General features: G+C 38.9%; 1 protein-coding gene across 1 annotated transcript; it reads right to left on the reverse strand.

Moving 5' to 3' along the window:
• Positions 1-3,315: 3,315 nt before the first annotated feature.
• Positions 3,316-7,243, reverse strand: CDC25 (Rhodanese/Cell cycle control phosphatase superfamily protein). The gene is made up of 2 exons (XM_006851209.4): positions 6,988-7,243; positions 3,316-3,850 (listed from the first exon to the last, which is right to left on the reverse strand). Exons 1-2 carry the CDS (start codon positions 7,213-7,215, stop codon positions 3,686-3,688), a joined length of 393 nt encoding a protein of 130 aa, XP_006851272.2. The 5' UTR covers positions 7,216-7,243; the 3' UTR covers positions 3,316-3,685.
• Positions 7,244-14,270: the final 7,027 nt, after the last annotated feature.

Consider the following 14,270-nt stretch of genomic DNA (forward strand, 5'->3'; position numbering starts at 1 on the left):
ATATTCAAAAATATATATTTATTGCCAAGCCCGCATTTCTACATGTACAGGCTTGGCCGCATGCTAACCGTGTCCAAATAGAAATAAGTTTTCCACTTATTTAGTTGGACGACGTATACCCAAAAAATGAGGTATATGATGACGATATTTCTCTCCAAATTAAGGCATCAATCATTGGAGATGCCCCATTATCAAGGAAGAATCTCGTAAATTAATGAGAATATTTTTCTAGGAGGTATATGATGAGAATATTTTTCTAGAAGGCAGCTCCGTTAACTTGTCAGGCTTTGGTTAAAAGACCAATTTTGATTATATAAGCTTTATTATCGTTGGAATTTCAGAACTAAAACCTAAAAAGAATTCAAAGACAGATAATGTGGTGTACTACGCTCATGTAGTTATGGGAGTGTTGTCCCACTGTGTTGCATGCAATTCTTAAGCCCCAGGAAAGAAGCCGCTTCCTTTAGTTCTCATTTTCACAATCAAAAGCAAGAATACCGAGTAAACTGACATGGGATCAGGAATTCAATCAAGCGCAAATTCTTTAAAATAACAGTACAATTCTGTACAACAGCTGATGTTTAGACTTTATAAAACATCAGATATGACAAATAGCTTTGCAATATTTTTTTTTTTATTAAGCAATACTTTCTAAAGGAAAAAAAGTCATATAAGTGTGAAGCTCTAAACAATCAAATTAGAACACACCTCAAAAACTTTCACTAGAAAAGGCTGTTTCGATGTCCAAATATCCTCAAATTAATGTGATCAACCTCAAGATGCATGGACATGAGAAAAAAATAGATTTCAAGTTTTAGAAATAGTACATATTTTAATACATTTTTGGACTGTTGATTTTTAAGATTTTCAAGTTTTCATAGATCTGCTCGATCTATACTACTTTTAAAGCTTTAAATTTTATAATTAGAGATGAAATATATTTTAAGGCTATCGCAAAGATTTTCAATATTAAAAACCACATCTCTTGACAATATTTGAGCGTGCGCTTTACTTTGATGGTTTAGAGCCTCGGCCTTATACAAACCACACCCTTTTCTAAATACAAAAACCATATCGCACATAATGGAGAGCTTTGTTAAACATATAAATTTATATTATTATTATTTTTTCAAATATCAAAAGCTGGTATAACAGTAGTCATGCCGATGTGAAACCACCAACGTAATGCAGAAGTCAACCCATGTTTAATAAGGACCTGGTTTCTATGCGACCAAGCCCGCATATGTAGAAATGCGGGCCTATTAAAAAATCTATTTTTGAGATAGACTTTTGGACTTAATTTTTAAGGGCATGAATATGAAAAAATAAATAAATTTAAAAAGTAGAAATAATAATTCTAGTAAGTAGGGGTGGCAACGAGTTTGGTATGTGTCGGGTTCGGTAGACTTGAACCCAAACCCGAATAGATTCAAGTCCAGGTTTTGGACCTAGACCTGACCCGTCGGGTCCAAAAATAGGACCCATATCTGTACCTGTTCCTATGAGCTTCTTTTTTTCTTTTTTTTTCCCCCTTTTTTTACCATCATATACCCATATTATTAGAAACAAGGTCACAATCACGTACTATTAGATTTCAAGCCATGTGATTTATCGTTTAAAAGCTAAAGATGACTGCTAGATCTAATTATATATGATCCTTAATACACCCAAATGAATAGGGCTTAAAATAAAGTATTTTATATCTAACAATTTACGGGTACAGGCGGTTCCAATGGGACCCAGAACAGGACCCGTATGGTGTTCAAGTCTAAGTTTTGGATCCGGATCCAAACCACTGGGTCCAAATGCCAGACCCATACCCGACCCATGTCGGGTACACCCGGCAGGTCCCGGGTCAGGCCCGAGTTCATTGCCACCCCTACTAGTAAGAAAACATTTGGACCGTTAGTTTCCATTGTTTTAAATAGAACACCTACTTGCATCCAGCTTTACACTTTTTGGACCGCATATGTAGTCATGCAGTTTAGCCCGCATGAAACAAGTTTCCATTTGATAAACTCCAGTGATTCCAACTTAGTACAATTTGTTGTCAAAATCAAGATATACAGTGGGTGCTCTGATAATTTGTAGAATGATATTCGATAACATGCATTCATGAAAAATATCAGGAAGGACCATGCTCCATAGTGGCTAATTTATAATTCTTAATTTCCAAAAGTTTATACGAGATTGAGAGAACATACTATGAGGCTGCAAATGATTAGAATGTTTAATAGCTGCCCTATATTAAACTTACCAGAGCAAGAACTCAGCCTCATCTGCCACATGTTAGCCTAGGTCCTAGGTTAGACGGGCCTTGCGGTCTATTCCCATAACTGTTCTCAGTTGATGTAAAACCCATCGCCTAAACATTTTAAACATTTGTACTAAAAGCAAGGTTTCGGATGGACTCGCCAGTTACATTTACTCTGATACCAACTCAATTTGGCACGGCATAAAAAAGTCAATGCATTTCCCAGGATAATCATGAAGACTAATTAGGAAACTATAATATGGGAAAGACAGCATGTTATCTCTACACTTGTCCCATGGGCTAGAGTTGTATGTCAACTTTTCGACACATTAAGACACTCCAGATTGCATGAGTTTCAAACAGGTAAGTTTTGGGGTAGGTTTGAACATTGAACCATCTCCAAGGAATGAAAGTGAGCATTTTTCACAAGAGATGGGAGTTGGGACGCACACATTGAGTAGTACATGAATGAATCTATGTGGATGTTTGTACAAAGAAAACTCTCAAGAGGTCATATGGCATGTTCCTCATTGCAATTACCCCTTAAGTACATGTTTCTTACATTAATACAACAGTTGCAGTACCTGCTCAAAGCCCACGCTAACTTGACAAAGAAAAACACGTTTGAACCAAAGCACTCAAGAGAGACATGCAACGTGTTATATAGTGTGTATAACAAAGCAATCAGAGAACATGTTACATAGAGATTGAACTTCATTGTTATACACACTGTATTACAATTTCACTTAAAAAAATATAATTGTACGAGTTTGTCATGCTAGTTTGAAGTATTTGTTGTAGTGTGTAATGGATGCTGACACTTGTATCGATGCCCATATAAAACTCGAAGCTGAGCAATTGCCATGGAAATGGAAATAAACCACAAGAATATTTTGGACCAGATAAATAGCCCCTCAGTCAATACAGCTTGCCAAGTCTGTCAACTTAGTTGCAAATAACGATTCACTGGGTTGACTGAGTCATGAGTTGACATGCAACGTTTCTGAACCACGATGTCAAGAAATCTTTAAGAAATAAAACAGTTGGAGTCTCACCACATATTTCTCCATAAACAATGTGGCTCATGGCATTTCAAATATTCAAATATCAGAAGCATAATAGTCATATATTTCAAACTATTCTAAAACATATCCTTGCAGCAATCTGTAAAAATCCAAAGCAATGTATAGCAAAGATAACATATTCTGAGTTTGATAAGACAGTTTACATTTTACTTTCCACCAATTTTATTAAAAGAGCTCTTTTAGATGGGATAACGAGGATGTTCTCTGCTCAATCTGTTTCCAATGAGAGCAGTTCAAACCGCAGCCTGGAAACATTCTTACCAAAGAAAAGCTTGACAAGTATATACTTCAACCTTTCAGAAAACTAAGATACCCTATGTGTAAGACATAAATGGATGGTAGCATATTAGGAACCTTGGCAAGGAAGGTGGGTACAGTGACAAACTGGTCTACCAGAAGCCTGCCATCCATTGAAGCCTCTCTCTAACACCATAATCTCCCTTATAGCCCCATCTGGATCACTTTCTGCCAAATAGTCCGAGAACTGTTGTGCACAAGATGGCCCGCGAACCTACAAGAGATGCCTCGTTTCAGATAATTATGGATTTTTATTCACATATTCATATATAAGGATTGATTACCATGACACATGTAACATACGAACAGTATGATGCATGTCACCCACAGCCCATGCAACTATAGGAGGTGGGGATGACATGTATGATATATGATGTATCGTGCTGTTTGCGTTGTGTAAACTAATCATATCAAAAGGTATTTTGTTCATTCATTCCATCCCTTGCTAGGAACATTAAGTCACCATCAATTAACTTCAGGTAGTGAATTTCGATGTGCTGTTCTAAATTAAATAAAAATAATTTTAGTGTCACTAAAACTAATGCATAATCTCTCCATCAGTTCAACTGTTACATTAACAGAATAAAGGCACTAAACAACAATAACCTCAATCAAGTCTAGGCCCTTGTTCTTTGGGAATAATATCAGAAAAATCAGAATGTATGGGATGACATTTCCACATGAGAGCATAGAATTCACATCACAGTTTGGTTGATGCTTCACTACAGTAAGGAGAGGAGAGAGAAAGGAAAACAGGTAATGCCGTAGTGGAACAGCAGCACATTTAATTATAAATCAAATAGTAATTAATATGTTCACACCTATAAAAATAAAAATATGAATAAAGTAAAAGTATGTTAAACACAGTACAATGATCCACGATACTGGTAAGCCTGTGGAGCTGAGTTCTTGCTCTGCTAGAGCAAGAAGTTCTTTAATGTAATGCCCATTCTCCATTAAGATCGGATGGTGGATGGCTATGTTTATGTTATAGGGAATAACCATACGCACCATGTGCAGAGTGTTCCAACAAATGAATGTCAGATATGTGTCAATGTTCGATTGTCACACTGAACACGAATAATTGCAAATTTTGTGAATAAGTCAGGTCTGTGAATGCTTGTTCATGATACTAAAAATCAAAGGTGGCCAATTTTAAGAATCAGGAACCACTATCCATCATCCGATAATTATTTCTTTAGCACGAAGCTCTAGAATGCGCATTCTACATATATTACGGCACCGTTAACTGGTGGATATGTGTGTTTAAAATAAAAAGGGACACTATTGCTAGAGAACATAGGGATTGTACTGTTACTAATGTAAATGAATGAAAATCAAGGTTTGTTGAGACATCTGGATTGCTAGATCAGTATACAATATCATACAACTTAACTTTAATATCACATATAGTCCTATAATTCATTTTTGTAGCTTATGGAATTATAATGAACGAATGTTTCTTGATTACCTCAGTTTAAAGTGATCTTTTTTTCTAGTGTTTTTTAAGTGTGATTTTAGGATTTAATTACCAAAATTTTATAGTCATTTTTGCAAAAAATTGTCACATACTAACTCACATTGTAATATTTTGCTTTTGTACCAATGATTTCCTTATTTTTGGAAGTTTTGAAGAGTTTGCGCAATTTATTAAGCCTGGAGACATACACTAATAAAGAATTCAATCCTCATTTACCTTCCCACCATAGATAAAATTTAAAATTTCACTTATTTTTTGTTTTTGCTTTGCATGCATGCATACATACATATACAGCTACATATGTACATACATCCATACATGCATGATGCACAGATGCACGCCATGCATATATCAACCCTTTAAATATTTATTATATTTTACGTCCTAGGTATCCCTTGCTTTAAACTCAAGTTCGAAAAGTCACTCGAGTCAACTCAGACTCAATGAGTTACATGGGCTCGGCAGGTTACTAAGCCTGGGATAGGGTACACATATACCCTACATAGTACTTGGTCAAGTGCAATATAGACTTGCCTGAAATCTGTACAAACTCAGAGTAACTAGCCGAAGTTTGTAGAGTACTTGGACGAGTTGCTACAATACACACTTGAGTACCGTACACTTCTCAATTTAAAAGAGCCCCCACAGGGGGCGGTGGGATGAGGATGAATCTATCCCAGTTTTTTCTTCATTTTCATTTATTGAAGGCCTTAAGAGTAAATGTTTTGAGCCAAATTTTAGACTTTAACATGATTTTCCCCTAATTTATCAATTAGAAATATCAGATTTGAGTTCACTAGATGACAATAACAACAACAACAACAACACAAATAATATAATGCGAAGATCAGGGATCAGCCTCAAGTTTCACATGTCTATATCTTTTCCAATTTAAATTCATGAAAATGAATTATTTAAATTCATAAAATTAACTTTCCCCTATTTTGTCAAGGATAACCTGGACAAACCGAAGTATATTTTAAGTATGGGGCATTGTTCCTGATGACCTACAACTACAAGTTATTTCTTCTCAGTCATTTCAACTCCTTATGGAATAACTTTTGGTCTGGATCATTACCGACATAAGCAAAACAATGGCAGTGTGATTATTGAACCTACAGTTATTCAAACCAATGTTCCTAAACTCACTAAGGAAAGCAAGAATTAACTCACTCTGGGAACTCACAAAACCCAAAGCAAGTCCTGGTTTTAGAATACTGCTTTAAAGCGCAATTAGAAAATGCCCATTTTTATTCTGTGTGAGATGAAAAATGAAAATAACAGTTTTCATCCCATTCGCCCATTGGCAAAATGACACACTAATTGGAACATTACATATACATTGACAAAAACCGGAGTTGCAGCCAAATTAGGGGTTACTGGAAGAAAAGTTAATCTGTACGCATACAATTTCATTAGGTGAACCCTAGTTTAGTCTTACTTATCTCATGTCCTCCCTAAGAAGCTCGAGGTACAAAATCACACTACTCACCAAAAATTAAGTATCCTGGCTGTGAAACCTAAGTGGCCCAAACTAAAGAATTTCATTAAGAATAAGAAGTCCTTAGCTTCAATACAATGAATGAGAAAACAAATGAATAAAAAAATCATCAATGGAGGAGACACCCAACCATTTTGCAGTGAGCATCAGGTTTCAAATACCATCTCAGTCTAAAGAAAGAAAACGAAAAAAGATGAGAGAAAAGCCAACCCACAAAGCATTCACCAATCCATCAAACCATGTTCAGATTAATGTGTGTGTTTCTCAGTTTCCACAATGACAAGGGTGTTAATCCAAAGAAAACAATAGAGCAGGAAAAGCATCCCCAATTTGGAATTGAAAACAAACAGACAGGGAGGAAGTCCCAGACCTTGCTTAGGGCACAGTGGAAAACAAGGGTATCTTTTCCCTTGAGATCGGCGAAGAGCTTAGGCATTTTGTCGTAGAAGGTCTCACTTGCATAATGAAGAGATGCAGCAATGTGGGCATCGTAGCTTCGCTCTTCATCCCTGACGTCGATGATGGCCACATTTGGGAGGCGTCGGAGAGGGAGGAGCTGAGACGCCGCGATGTACGATATTTGCCTCCCTCCCATCATTCTATAAATTTCCAACCTACCTGTTATTATTATTCCTCTCGCCTCGCGTTGCGTTTTATGCGAACATCTTTTCTCCCCAACTCTTTTGCCACTCCGAGGACATCCAAAAGTTTGGGTCTGGTTGAGCTGAGCACATGCTTTGGCTTTATACGAAAGATAACGTGGACCCTCTCTCCCTGTTTAAGGGACCACTCGATACTTTCTAAATTGTTATTATTATTATTATTATTATTTTGGGAGAAAAATTATAACAATTTTTAAAATCATATTTTCTAGACAACTTCTCTACGGAAATTACAAAAATTCTCAAAATTATACTTTCTAGACAACTTCTCTCCAACCAAGTATCTTTTAGGGTATGTTTCGTTTGCACGTAAATATTCTCTGGAAAATAATTAGGAGAGTGATGGTTGACAATGGGGCATCTTTGAATATTTGTCATTTGAAAATTATTCTAAGAGTAGGGTTATCTGAAACAGACCTCGAGGCTTCAAATATCTCATTTGCAGCATGTGATGGGGCTCAAAGAGAAACCATAGGGATCATCCCTCTCACTCTTAAAATTAGGCTAGTGGTCCAAATAGTAAGGTTCTATGTCATTGAAATTGAACCCTTATCTAACCTACTCATTGGTAGGTCATGGCTACATAAAAATCTTGTTGTGGCTTTCACTTTGCACCAATGCCTGAAGTTCCCTATAGCCAGAGGTGTGGCTCGGGTACGTTCAGATGCTATAAAAGTGACAAAAGAGGAGTTCTCTGAAAAATTGAAAATCCGAGAGATCTCGCTTCTGACATATAAGGAGAACTGCGCCATGAACCATATAGCGCAGAAAAAACAATCTCCCTAGACCATTGACGACTACAAACTGTCCAATAAACTAAAAGATTGTTGTGCTTGTTACGAATTTGGTTTGTACACGACATATGCTACTAGCTCAGGGTTCTACCCAGGCTCAAGCATTGGAAAAAATGGGCAAGGTGTTGCTAAGCCAATCACTAATCCCCCTCAAGCCAAAATAGATACCAAGGACCACAGAGGGTTGGGTTGCATACTTTCTAAACTTCAATGCAAACTCAAGCCTTCTTAGAATTTTGGCTTCGTTCTTGGAGGAATTTAGGGCCTAGACCATACCAAGACAGAATCTCTTCCGGAACTAAAAGTCATAATTGAATCTCCTTCGAAGGAAGATCCGTTAGGACAAAAAATTTCACGACTTACACTTGGAGTCAATATTGTGACTACCACTTCCTCGACCCCTAGGCAAAAACTATTTAAAATTGGAGTGTCAATCCTCTATCAATTGAATCCATTAAGGGGGTACAACGATACTTTCAAGTACCTGTGCCAAAAAATGGGTTGGCACATCCTGCGCAAAGCTCCTCTGACACCATCATCACTCCCGTTGTAGAAAATGCAGTCAAGACCCTCAACAAACCCAACGAAAGCTCGGGTCAAGTCAAGGGAGAAAATAAAAACAAAACGAGGACTCACATGCCAATGAAAATTTTGAGGCAGTTGAAGAACCTCCATTTGAGGAACTCATGTTCCAAGCTGAGCAGTTAAAGATAAGATTTGAAGGTAGCCCTACTGCTATTATCGAGGAAACCTTGGACATCAACTTAGAAACTGAGGAAAGTCCAAAAATTACAAATAACAAGGCAAGATGATCTCTCCCTTAAGAGAATATATAAATATCTTTGACTGGTCCTATGATGACATGCCTAACTTAAACCCTGAACTGGTACAACACCATATTGTATTCCACAAAAGGGCAAAAGCTATGAAACAAAAACTCCGAAACAAAAACTATGCCGACAAAAATCCTCACTTGGAGCTGAAGATAATAGAAGAGATTGATAGGCTTTTGAAGGAAAATTTCATCTCACATGTGGACTATCCAGATTGGTTAGCCAATATTGTGATAGTACCTAAGAAAGATGGAAGAATAAGAGTCTGTGTCGACTATAGGTGTCAAAGCCTCACCTCCTAACCCCTTGCCGTACTTGCCGGAGGGCAACAGGGTATGGGACCGCGACCAAAGGTAGCAAATGCCACTCAGGGGGGAGTGTACTCAACGCTTTTGAAAATAATGAATCAAAGTAAACCACAAAAGAAAACAAAACTCCAAACACAACCATCAAAAGTTGGGCAAACTAAAACCAAAATATATATAGGAGCTCCAAAATTATTACAAATATGTCCAAGGCACTAAAGGCCCAGCAACAAATACATAACATCAAAACAAAACATTATATGGCCAAACTGCCATCTAAAACCTACAATAAAAAAGAAGCTTCTTCGCCAAGTTCGAGGCTCCAACCATCATCCGTGATTGCCCAACCATCCGTCCTCAAATTGCAAGTTATCACTCTACATTGAAGAAAGTCAAAGAAACGAGCTATGAAACCCAATAAGTAGATCAAAGCGTCAAGCATTCCTGCCTATACAACATTATTCATAACCGTTCCCAAGATTCATACAGTTTTTCCAACATGGAGTCATGTATCACAGTTCTTTTATTAGCAATGTGTCGTGAGTAATTTCTTTCATGATGGAGCAAGCACAAATCAGATATCAAATGAGCTAACAGTTTATCAAATCTATCCATCGAAATAACAAATCAATAATTCTGGCAAACATATAATAATTGCAGGCAATCCTAATATCACCTATTCCTTAAGTAGAAGCCTTATCAGTCAGGCCAAGCCAAATCTCATTGCTTAGGACTTCCACCATTACTCAGAAGGGAAGACAATGACAAATGGATGATCCATTTCGTAATGTCTTCACATACATACACACATACAATCCCCAACATGTTTTGGGGCTTTTGATAGGCAGTGGACTTGCAAGACACGACCCTTATTTGCTCTCTAGCTGGAGGGTGTTATACCACCAATGGATATCATTGCGTAGTGTCATTTATACATATATTGGGGGTGTGACCCACCCATATGACTCATATCCTAACTCCTTTCCTATCATCAGGAGTCAGGGAAAGATCTCAGCTACTGGCACAACTTTATTATCATATCATATCACATTCTTATCTTACCATATCATACTACCAATGGGCATTCACAACAATGACATCTTCATAGAAAAAGGGGCATAATTTCCAAACCACAAGGAATTTCATTTGATTCCAAAATCATATTTAAATTATACTCACTTATATTCATTTAAAAGTGGTTTGAGCTCATTCTGACATGATTTGGTTCGCAAACCGTTCAATACAAAAACATGTAAAGTTTTTGGAATTTCTTTTCACTATTTTGGCATGTTCTAGCAAATGGCTCATAACTTTCCAATCAAAAGAGATATTGATATCGGGTATTTTTCCTATTAAAATAGACTCAAAGCTGTACTTTCCCACAAAATTTCATAATCAACAGAGATAATTTCAGTGCTAGAGTCATAATCCTGGAAAAATAGAGTGCATACTTAACAAAATTTCAGAAGCATCCTTCCACAATCACATACATATCCTACTCAATTTTCATGCTTTAACAAAATAAGTTGAACATGCATCAAACAAGGCATGAAATATGGGATCTTAGATCCACTTACAGTATTAAAAAAAATCTAATTGCACTCCAAAAGGCCAAGCACACCTTAAGGCTAAGGAGGGTGGGCGTGAGAGAGAGAGAGAGAGAAAGCAAAGTCTTAAAGAAAGGTGAGAAGGGGTTTAAATAGGCCAAAGGGAGGAGGTGGGAGCATGCAAAAACCAAGTGGCATAAAAGAGACATGCAGGTGCAAACAATCATGGGAGAAAGATTCCTCTGCGCTCGGTGGCTCCACAGTCTTCTATGTACGATGACATCCTTATACATGACGGTGTCCTCACACACGGTGGTGTCCTCACATCTCCATGTATGACAGTGTCCTCTGCTCTCTCTTGTGCACAGCGGTGTCCTCTGCTCTCTACTGCGCACAACGGTATCCTCTGCTTTCTGTTGCTCACGGTGGCAACATGCATGGAGGCATCACGCACGGTAGCAGAAAATCTTGAGTCCTTACAATAGGGTGTTTGAAGACATTTTTCAGCACCATGGGTCCCCGATGCGGAATAAAAGAGAGAAGCGGGTCAATAAAGCTTGACAAACAGTGGAAATTTTAACAGTCTCAAAATGGCCCCAAAACAAGTCAAGATCTTCATAGAGAATCCTAAAAGTCTCCTGCCAAGTTTCGTCACATTCTGACATCTCTAAGGCAGTGCAAACTGAGAAACAGTTATGACAGAATTAACCTCTAGTAGCCTGAAATGGATGTCTACAATTGGAACCCTACTCTAGAAGCATCAAATGGCTGTAAAACCACCTCCATTGGATTCGGCATGGTTGAAAACTCCCAAGGGTCAAATTTCAGCTTAAACGGACACTCCATGAAGAAGTTATGGGTAAAAGACCGAAACAGGAGGAGTCGCACACTATTCTCATGTGGCGACCTTGCAACTAAGCTTCATTAAAGCACAATCACGAATAGTGAACTTGCAATGTCCATATCTCTCTTCTCCGATATTGGATCACGCTCAAACTTGTTGGAACGTGTTCGTCTTGTCGAAACGAGCGTTTTGATATGTGGTACGTCTTGTGATAATGTTGGAGCAAGGAGAAAAGCTAGAGAGAAGTTCATGATTTGAAGAAACATGTTGCAGAAAATCAGCAGGACCTCCCCTCAGTCGAGCAGCCATATCACAGCGCCTGCGAGCCCTATCGACACGAGACCAGTTGCATCGCATGCATTACGTCTGTGGCTATCGCAGGTCCGAACCCTATGCGTGATGATTGGTCGGATTTTGCATAAGATCTAATTGTAGTCATTGTAGATTCCGATAGCCAGAATCCTATGTTTCTGCCGAAAGTTCAAGATTGTCTATTGGAAGACATTTTTCAGCACCATGGGTCCCCGATGAGGAATAAAGGGGGAAACCGGTCAATAAAGCCTAACGAATAATGTAAATTTTGACAGTCTCAAAATGACCCCAAAATTGGTCAAGATCTTCAAAAGAACTCCTAAACTTCTGCTGTCAAGTTTCATCACAATCCGACATGTCTAAGGCAGTGCAGACTGAAAGACAGTTTCGGTAGAATCAACCTCTAAAACGGACCCCTATAACTAGATCTTTATTTTCGATGCGTCAAATTGTTGTGGGACCACTGCCATTGGAGCTGGCACGGATGAAAACCCTCGTGGGTTAAATTTCAGATTAAACGGGCACTTTAAGAAGACGTTATAGGTGAAAGATCGAAACAGGAGAAGCCACACACTATTCTCGTGTGGCCACCTTACAACTAAACTCCATTAAAGGGACAGTCACGAAAAGTGACTTACAATTCTTATATCTCCCTTATCTGAGATCGGATCGAGCTCAAACTTGTTGAAACGTATTCTTCTCATTGAGACGAGCATTTCGATATGTGGCACGCCTCGTGGCGATGCTTGAGGGCGAAGAAAAGCTAGAGAGAAGTTGCCAATCCATCAAGGAAGTTGCAGGAAAATCAGCAGCGACACACCTCGCTTGAGCGGCCAAATTACGGCCCTCACAATCGCGATCGACATAAAACTAGTTGCATCTCGTACATAATGTCCATGACTATCACTGTTCCGAACCTCACGTGATGATAAACGGTCATATATTGCACACGAAGCCGATGAAGTGACTGCAAATTCTGATGCCGAAATTCCAGATTCTGGTCAAAACTCAAAAGTTGTGAAATCTTCGTCTAGGAACGAAATTAAGCTGCGTTTGTTGCCACGTGATCATGATGACATGCTCAGTGTGATCCAATGAAGAAACCACGAAAAACAGCAAGAAATAAGCACACTATCGATCCAAATTTTGCAAGATTCATCAAAAATTCAAGTCACATGATTGCGGCCTAAAAACGGGATCCATGGCTCAAAGTTGGTAGCAAATTGATTGACATGCTGAGCCCTACAAGAAAACAATCTTTTTTTGATCAAACGGGCATTAGAGCAACCCCAAATCATCCATGAAAGATCAAACAAGTTTTAGGGCAGCAGCAGGGATTGTTTTGGAATTTCATGATTTGTTAAGAAGGGGAAAATATGTCATTTTGCACAATATTTTCCTATTTTATTTAATCCAATTAATTCTTAATTCCCAGCAATTAGGTTTAATTTTGAACTACCACCAATGTTTGGGCAAGTCTCTATATATACCACATACTACCATTGTACGCTGACCCTTCGCAAAAGAGACTTTTGCTTAATAAAATCTCTATTTCTTCATACTGTTAGGTCATGTTCTGAGAGATAGAGAGAGGCATGAGAGGGAAACTTTTGGATTGGTACCCCTAGGCTCAAGGTAAATCTTTCTCTCTCTTCTCTTCCCTTCTTTCTTCTTCTCTCTCTTCTTTTCGCTCTTCTTCTTCATCTGGGCTTTTCTCAGAGGCCATGCATGGTAGTGGCAGTGTCGTGCATGCCTATTTCTTTCTTTCTTTCTTTCTTTCTTTCTTTTTCTGTGGTTTCACAGGTCACGCATGATGATGGCAGCACCATGCACGAGCTTCTTTCTCCTTGTTTTTGTTCATCTTTATCTCTGCAAGGCTCACAGACAGCGCTGCTCATCATTTTCCGCAGAGGTGTCTTTGACGTCTCAGCGAGGAGCATAGACGGTGAAGCCTATTGCCGCCCACAGGGGTCTCCCCTTATTGCATGCCTATCACAGACAGCGATGCCTATCGCCGCCCGCGAAGGGTCACGGCAACGGCTATCACCGTCCGTAATCTCCTTTCAAGCGCTCAGCGCCTATCGCCATCCGTGAGTTTCCTTTGGGCGCTCGGTGCCTATCGCCGTCCACAAGCTCCTTTTGAGAGTTCGGTGCCTATCGCCGTCCGTGAGTTTTCTTCGCGTGCTCAGTGGCTATTGCCACCCGCAAGCTTCTTTCGTGCATTCGGTGCCCATCACCGTCTGTAGGTCTCTCTTGTGTCCCACTCCCATCGACGTGGGCCTTAGAGGGAACTATTGCCTCGCACTTCGCAAGTGGCTATCGCTGCGCGCTTCAAAAGAGGATGTCGTCGCCTGCG

Source organism: Amborella trichopoda, chromosome 7 (assembly GCF_054954075.1).
Source record: "Amborella trichopoda isolate Santa Cruz 75 chromosome 7, AtrichopodaSantaCruz75HAP2 v2.0, whole genome shotgun sequence".
Lineage (NCBI taxonomy): Eukaryota > Viridiplantae > Streptophyta > Magnoliopsida > Amborellales > Amborellaceae > Amborella > Amborella trichopoda.

What these genes read in the sequence shown, in the direction of transcription:
- CDC25 (XM_006851209.4), bottom strand. Translation starts at nt 7,215, where the DNA reads ATGATGGGAGGGAGGCAAATATCGTACATCGCGGCGTCTCAGCTCCTC. An exon ending in TCCACTGTGCCCTAAGCAAG is followed by an intron (nt 3,851 to 6,987) that starts GTCTGGGACTTC and finishes CATCTCTTGTAG; the next exon opens with GTTCGCGGGCCATCTTGTGC.